The 8,423-nt window shown below is 44.3% G+C and overlaps 1 protein-coding gene across 3 annotated transcripts in view; it reads left to right on the top strand.

Annotated features, from left to right (window-relative positions):
• LOC109313664 (BTB/POZ domain-containing protein KCTD8-like) overlaps positions 1–7,761 on the top strand; it is a 72,177-nt gene extending 64,416 nt beyond the window's left edge. For 2 of the 3 annotated variants that reach the window (XM_019540330.1, XM_019540332.1), the window contains 2 exons: positions 1,595–1,699; positions 6,613–7,761. In XM_019540330.1, the coding sequence (XP_019395875.1) occupies positions 1,595–1,699; positions 6,613–7,139 (632 nt within the window). In that variant the 3' untranslated portion in view covers positions 7,140–7,761. The remainder of the gene's footprint in view (positions 1–1,594; positions 1,700–6,612) is intronic. The other variant, XM_019540333.1, reaches the window with a different exon arrangement.
• The last annotated feature ends 662 nt before the right edge of the window (positions 7,762–8,423 follow it).

Genomic DNA, 8,423 nt, shown 5'->3' on the forward strand with positions numbered 1-8,423 from the left:
AAATGAAAGTACAGTGTTTACTTTTACTTTCATTTCCCATTGCAGCACCTCGAGCCTCAGGAAATAGTTCAGAGGGTCTCATGGCGGCCCGCGAAGCCTGTGGTACTGTATTATATGCAGGAAATATCTGCCAGTTCAAGGGAGCTCTTCTCTATGTGAATCATGTGGGATGTTTGCCCAGGAGGAGCTAGGTTTTTGGTTGTAGCTGTGTTGGTCTAAGGATGTAAACAGGCAAGATTCTTTGAGTAGATACGGTATCTTTTATTAGACCAACTGAGTAGTTGGCTAGTGTCATGATGCCCAGGAGGAGGGCATAATGATACCAACTGAACAGAGAGCGCAAAGAGCTGTCGAAGTCTGCATGTCTTGCTGAGTGCAGATAATTTCTACAGACACTAGCATAAGGGCCAGGGTGGATGGGTGGAGGGAGGACATGCCCTCAGCAAACAGGATGAAATAAGGCTAAGCTGATATATATGTGCTATTACTGAGCTAAGGCATTTCAAAGGCAAAGCATTAGCATCTTCCTGCTTCTAAATGCAAAGCCTCCCAGGCACCCAGAGATGGCATTGTTTACCTCACACTGAAGAGCTTCATGTGTATGGCTTGAACTGTGAGAGCATAGGAGTCCAGACCTCTGCTGGGTGTAAATCCGCAGAGCTGTGCCCAGGTCAGTGGAGTTACACTAGCTGAGATTTTGGCCCCTGAGTGTATATACACCTAGGGAAAAATACTTAGCAAAGACAGATACTGCAATATGAAGTTTGTTGCAGCATATTGCAGAGCAGGATCCTACTAAGTATAATACAATGATGTAACCCTTTCCCAGGAAATGCAGCTGTAGAGGGAGATTTTCAAAAGCACCTGTTAGACTCAGGGGGGCTAGTCCTATTGAAAATGAACAGAAGTTTTGGTCCCAGCTCTTTTGTTGTGGTAGAAAATTTCTCTACTAAGCAAGAGAGGAGGAATGACATTCCCTAGGGAGATTTTTGTCTGTGTTTCAAAACACCCAACATTCCCTTTTGGAGGCATGCTCCAACTCTACAGAGTACATTTGCTCATGTTTTTTTTTTCTTTCAGGAATGAGGTTATTTTGCAACCACACACATCCAAAGAGGCAACTCGGGGCAGGTTGGATTGTGAAGGAGTAGAGAGAGCAACAGGGAACAACAGTCAATACTTCAGGGATGGGCAAAATGCGGCCTGGGGGCCAGATGCGGCCCACCAGGCCATTCTATCCAGCCTGCAGGGCCCCTAAAAAATTTAGAAAATTAATATTTATCTGCCCCTGGCTGCCTATCATGTGGCCCTCAATGGCTTGCCAAAACTCAGTAAGCGGCTCTCCACCCAAATAATTGCCCACCCCTGCAATACTAAGTGGAGTCTAACTCCAGGAGGGAGTTTTTGTTTACTCTTGATAGCTGTGAGGACTGAAGTAAATTGATAGAGCTCCTGGGGGGCCTGTGGCCTTCCTGGCTCTGCAAACTGGCACCCCCTGTGAGCCCTGGGAAAACCTCCCTTCCCACCTTCTAAATGGATGAGCATTAGTTCTGATTAATGACAGTGAATTGTGCTGTGAATTGTTTTTCTACAGGCTCAGAAGTCAGTAACCTCTCCCCAGGGAGATATGAAAATGATGATGAGGCACTCAGCAGAAGGGCAGACAGCTTTGAACTGGGTGGACTGTGCAAACCAGATGGTTGGTGTCTAATGCTCCTTTACTCCCAGCTCACCCTTCCCTGAACCCACAAGATGAGGCGTCAAGGTTGCTTACTAGAGAGCAGCATGAGCCTGAGTCTGAGAAGACCTGGCTTCTATTTTCAGTTCCGGTTGTAGGTGACCTGCAGCATTTTGCCTCTGTCTCTCTGTCTCTATAAGAGGGCAAAATTACTGATTTTTCTTGATAATGTGTTTTGAGATCTGTGGGTAAAATGTATTGTATGAGTGCTACATACTATTTTATATAGTCTCTAGTGCAGGGATGGCCAACCCATAGCATAAGTGCTATAAGTGGCATGAAAAACTTTGCGTTTGGCATGCAGAAGATCAGGGCAGGAGCAGGGAATGCAGTTTCAGACAGGGCAAGAAGCAGAAAGCAGAGCAACAGATTGAGCAGGGAGTGCAAGTAAAGGAGTAAAGAGCAGAGCACTAGATGCGAGACAAGAAGGGGATCAAAGTGGCACTCATGGAAGGTGACGGACTTACCTTGTGGTACTTTGATCAAAAAGATTGGCCTTAATTGGCCTAATAACTACAGCATTAGACTAGGATTCAGGAGACTTCTCTTCCCACTTCACCTTCATGCCTCTTATGTGACTTGTAAGTCCCTGAGCTTTTGCTCCACATTTGTGCAAAGATGCTTCTTGATTGGAGAATAATTAAGTTAGTTAACTGTGAAACATTTGGTTATGCTGAATAGGGTTATCCACGTACTTAGATAGACAGACTTTGAACTACGGCAGCCAAAGAATTTGGGAATAAGATACATACACTGAACTTCCTGGAGAGATTTGCCAACGCCAAAGCAATTTTCAAGGTCACTTTTTAGTCATGGATATTTCCACTATCAATTTCAACTTTCTACCTTCAGACATTTTAGTGCTGGCGCTGACAAGTAAATGTCACGTTAAAAAAAAAAGACTGAAATATAACCAAGAACTCTTGTTACCTCACAAAAGGCTTTGGGGGAAAGAAAATTCACTCTGAAATTTTCTAACTCAGGAGGAAGGCTTAAAATGGAGCTATCTACCCTTCATTACACTTGCTCCTAGCAGATGTGTTTTAAATAGGAATAAACTCCATAGGGATTTAGAAAAAATTAAAAGCATTCTTCGTCCCACTGAATTTTTCAATACTCTTCTTTGCTTGTTTTCAGAATGTGCAGCTGGAGTTTATTAGTCAATTATTTTGATATTTGGAAAACAACAGTTTTCTGATTGAAGGCAATATGGTCTATTGAACAAAAATAAGAACAAGAAAATGTAGGTTCTAATCCCAGCTTTGTTACAGGTCTGTTGGGTTGACCTTGGTCAATTAACTTACCCTCCCTGTACCTCAGTTTCTACATCTGCAAAATGGGAAAAACTATACCGATTTTTTAAAGAGTTATTGATGCTATATGCTGTATAACTATTCGATATTATTAACAAGGGAAAGGCTTCCCATTTTGGAAAAAAAAATCTTCCATGAGACTAATCTGATCAACAAGATGCAAAGCAATGTAAAATACAGCAAAATAACAGGATAGTAACATAAAAAAATTTAAAAGAAAAAACAATAAAATAGTAGGAAAAGTATTTTTTTAAAGAAAATGCTTTTTAAAATTCTAACGTTGAGAAATGGCCAGCCCCCCAATTTTTTTTTTTAAAGCTTTCTGCCAGCTATAATTGGTAATGCTGCAGCTAAAACAAAATATATGGCTTTAGAAAGTCATTGCTCTGCATAAATTGCTCAGCTCACTCTCTATCCAGCTCTCACTAATCTATAGGATTCCCCTTTGTGTCTCCGAATTTGAGATGGTCACACAGCAGCAACTTCTTTAGAAGCATGCAAGTGGAACTGCCTTGTTTTTCACAGTTGTCTCCTATCTGTAAGGTTTCAGGCACACACTGGCGTGCAATTGGGCTGGATACACGCGTGCTGGGAAAATGCTTCCTCCTAGCTACAGATAATGTGTTGCCAGCTGGGGGTGGGGGAGGGGGGTTCTACTCATAAGAGAACCTCAAGGATGCTGCTGCCTTGACAAGATAAGTTTAAAAAGTCTGCAACAATCAGATGAGTTTAGGAGAGGAGCCCTGTAATCAATCTCTCCATGGTTGGGCACAGGGATTAGTCAAAGACTGCAGTTCTTCCCCAAGCCAAGGTGAGGGATTAAGGCTGACCTTTGTTAAATGGTTTTGTATCAGTTTCCATTAGCATCTCTTATTGTTTGATTTGTTCCTAGGGCTAGTAATTGAAACATAGTGGTTGTTTCCAGTGCCGTCACTGCTGCTTTTACAATCATGTTAACAAACAAAAGTGAACAGTGACTGTCTGGAGGCTGTTTGAAACTGAACAGCTAGTCCTGTTGGAGACGGTGTAACTCATTCTTCACTCTCTAGTTTCCATTTCTCTGGGTTGCTCATTTAAATCATCACACAGCTAAGCTCTATTCCAGCATGTTCAGCTCCCCAAATTATATGAAGCCAGTGTCTTGTCCATGGAGCCATAGGAGCCGGCCTGCAAAGGGGTACTTGGGTGGTGTTTCAGCAGCAGGGGGCTTTGCCCACGCCACAGCTGGGGAGAAGTGATGGGGGCAGCCGCAGCTGGGTCCTAGGGCCAGCCTTCCTTGGACCCTGGCCCAGCCATTCTAGTTCACTGCTAGAATACTTTGCCAACTGCTGCTCTACATGATATCCACCCCAACCCACAGCTCAGCCCCATGTTTGCCACTATCTTAGTTCAGGTTTGCAGAAGGATTTATGAACAGGGCTCAGCTTTCTAACCACAGTCCTGTTTCAGAACAAGAGCTGAGCCCAGCTCTGCAAATTATCCTTAAGATATTCCATTGTGTGAGGTTTATGAGTTGCATAGGAAATGGAAAACAGCCAAGCCCATACACAGAATCGTAGAAAAATAGGGTTGGAAGGGAGCTTGGGAGGTCCTGCTTTGAGCAGGGGGTTAGACAAGATGACCTCCTGAGGTCCCTTCCAACCCTAACTTTCTATGATTCTGATCTCCTTCTTAAACCAAGACCATCCCCAACTAGATCATACCAGTCAAGGCTTTGTCTAGTCAGGTCTTAAAAACCTACCAGGATGGAGATTCCACAGACTTTCTGGGTAACCTGTTCCAGTGTTTTACTACCTTCCTAGTGAGAAAATTCTTCCTAATAGCTAAGCTAAACTTCCCTTGCTGCAACTTGAGACCATTGCTCCTTGTTCTGTCACCTGCCACCACTGAGAACAGTAGCTCCATTCTCCTTGGAACCCTCCTTCAGGTAGTTGAAGGCTACTATTAAATCCCTCCTTAAATAAGTCTAGTTCCCTCAGCTTCTCCTTGAAAGTCATGTGCCCCAGCCCCTGAACCATTTTTGTTGTCCACATTCTTTCTGTAGTGGGGGGCCCAAAACTGAACACGGTACACCAGATGTGGCTTCACCAGCACCAAATACAGGGAAATAATCATTTCCCTCAATCTTCTGCCAGCACTCCTACCGGTGCAGCCCAGGATGCCATTAGCCATTGTGGCAACAGCCTGGGAAAGCAGGCTTTGCCCAAGAAAAGTAGGAAGCCTGATTTTTTTCCCTCCCCCCCAGAGCCTGCCTGCTGCCTGAGCTATGCGGGGGCCTGATGCTTCCCTCTGCAGTTGCGGTGCCCACCCCTCACCGAGACCATCCGAGCCAGGTGCCTGGTGGGGGGCCACTGCTGCCATGGAGGGAAGCACCAGCCCTTCCTCCCTGCAACCCAGGGATCGCTCTGCCTGCCGGCAGCTTGCTCTTCCCTTCCCACCAGCTAGGTGGGTAAGTAAGTGGGGTGTGTGCGTGGCATGGGGGTTTAATCAGCAAAAAGTGAAACAGTGTTTTTTAAAACCCACCGCTTCAATTTAGGGCCCCCATTTTGTCTACACATGCCCAAGGGCACACTCTTGGTTCATATTTAACTTATTGTTCGCTGTAACCCTCAAGTGCTTTTCTATGCAGCTGCTCCCTAGCCAGTGAGTCCTCAGCTTGTAGAAGTGCATGGGATTGTTATTTCCTATGTGCAGGAATCCCATGAGATTTCTCTTGATCCAATCCTCCAATCTGTCTAGGTCTCTCTGAAATGATATGATACACACTGAAATGATATGATACACACTGGGTGCATTTACATGTGCATTAAAATGCTGTTGCTACTGTGCATTAATTTTAGTACCTCTAATATGAGGTAATAACTAAATGTGCAGTAGCTGGTTCTACTGCACAGTACCAAAGGTGCACGGTCTTTTTGTGATGCTTAATGCACAGCAGACTAATTCTACTGTGCATTAGCACAGCTTTTGCCATGATGCACTAATGTAAAGTAGAATGTGTACTGTGCATTAAGCATCTTGTGTAGATGTGCCTAGTGACTGCTCTAATCTCCTGTACTTGTAAAGATTATTGGTGGAGCTTGGCTACTGACTTCAAAGGAGTTAAGATTCACTGGCTAGAAGTGAATGCTGAACACCATAGTGCCCACCTGTTTGTTATTTGAATGAAAGCAGTTATTTCTGAACTGTAGTCTGGGCAGCAGTAGGGTTATGTAGATGGAGATGGTAGTGAGGCTCCCCAGCTGGTAACGTTCTCCTTGATTGCTAGACAGAGAAATTAAAGATATGGGGGGTAGGAATGAAGTGATGATCCTTTCTAAAAGGGCAAAATCTAATGCAGCTAAATAACCATAAGCACTTGTCAGATTCCTTTCCCATGTAACTGCCCTAAAAATGCCATTAAAACAGGTTCCAGGTGAAGAGAAACAAGCTAGGTTCTCTGCTGACTGCCGTAGCCCTCACTACTTTCACTCTGAGGTTTTGAGGATATTACATGCCTTGCAATCTTTTAGGTATAGAGGACTCAAATATCCTAACATGGACTTCTGTTTTCTCCCTCAGTAGACACCTCTGTAGCAGCAGACAGCATCTCTGTGGCAAGAGAAGAACTGAACCAAACCCTAGTGACCCGCATGGACTCATCTGGCGTGAACAGCAGCTGTGAATTTCCAGCCTCCAGCATGGACAGCCATTGTGGACCTGACCTAGCTCTGGCCCCTAGGTCAAACCTTGCTGACAAAGTTCCCCTGGTAGAGACTGGTGAACCCAGCTCAACAGCTTCCTTGCCACAGCTGGAAGCCCCAGAGGAATGCCCACCTCGGCCTAACACTTTGGATTTCTCCAAGACCCTAAAAAATGTGGAAGAGGTAAAGCAGATGGGGCAGATGAGGAATATTGACCATTCAAACATCAAGGAGAATGGGGTGGAGAACTGCTCCAAGGTGCTACCACTTAGTGAGGAGCGCAGGGCACTGGCGTCTGAGCTGGGGAAGTGCATTGAGGACTTCAGGAAGATCAAGATCCCCATCTCCTTTCCCAACAGAAAGCGGCAGTGGCAAAGTGAATTGCTGAAAAAATACCACGTCTGAGGGGAAGGACTGGGCCAAAGAACTCCCCTCACTCCCAAACTGATAAAACCCCGCCATACTGAGGAGATGGCTTCCACAACCACAGAATCCTTTCTGAATCCTTTCCCTGAGAGGCCAACCTGCTATCTGTTGATATCCTCAACATGCTTTGGCAACCAGGAGGAATCCAGCATCTTGCAGGATCAGACCTTATTTAAAGACATGCATATGTGACAGCAGGTTATTTAAAAAGAATTTGTTTTGAGACACAGGGATCCTGATTTGCACCATGTGGAACTTCATTGACTTCATTGAGTCTATATAACCAAAGGACGGAATTTGGCCTACACATTCAGAATGAAGAGCAGTGGTCTTGATCACTCAGTCATTCTACCTATGGCTGCTTCATAGGCAGAGAGGTCACAGACAATGACTTGAGGCTGAAGAGCAATACAGTCATGAAAAGAGCTACACCAGTGCTAGAACTGGTAGTTTCAAAAAAGGAGGAAGAAAGAAAGAGAAAACTAAGGGTGGTTCAGGATATTCTGAGCCAAACTTACATCCGAGGAAATGTGAACATTCCTGCATTTACAACAGTGTGACTTGTATTTTATTATCCAAGATAATAAAATGTAGGAGATGCTGAAAATTTCTTAGTCCCTTTGCATCTGTTTTTATTCCAAAACACATATCAGGGCTAGGCTATGCAAAAGGGGAGAGTAAATTTAGATGCACGGCTCTTGGTGAAGTTAATAGAAGTTACACATCTAAATCCCCTAGATGTAACTAGAACTGGTAAAAAGATTTCCATCTAAACCCTTTTTTGGGGGAGGCTGAAAATTGGGTTTTCAACTATGCTTTTTCCCCCCACAAAGTGTCTGTTTTTCATGTAAAGCCATATTTCCTTTTTTTTCTCAGTGCTCAAAAATGAAGAGTTGTTAGGTTTTGCCTAAAAATGAAAATAGTTCCATTTGGAAATACTAGCTTAGGTCCCTCACACCCTCGTTCTTCCTTTTGGGTAAAGCTATCCCATTGGACTTTGTTTCCTTATGAAGTAGTCTGCCCACGAGACTACTGTGATGTATCACTTTGTTATCAGATTTGCCCGCTACTTTGGGGTGTGCTCATTTATTAGGGCTAGGGTCTTGGCAATTCTATTAATGTGCTGCTTGTGTTACTTGTGTTTCTATACAGAGCTGTATCTCTCCCTTCTGCAAGCCCTCACCCCCAAAGGAGCTATCTTGCAGGACTCAGTTCAGTGGGGCTGGGTTCCTCCAGTCCCCAAATCAGTCCTACACACAAACA

This window comes from Crocodylus porosus, unplaced genomic scaffold, assembly GCF_001723895.1.
Source record: "Crocodylus porosus isolate Cpor-Errol unplaced genomic scaffold, CroPor_comp1, whole genome shotgun sequence".
NCBI classification, from domain to species: domain Eukaryota; kingdom Metazoa; phylum Chordata; order Crocodylia; family Crocodylidae; genus Crocodylus; species Crocodylus porosus.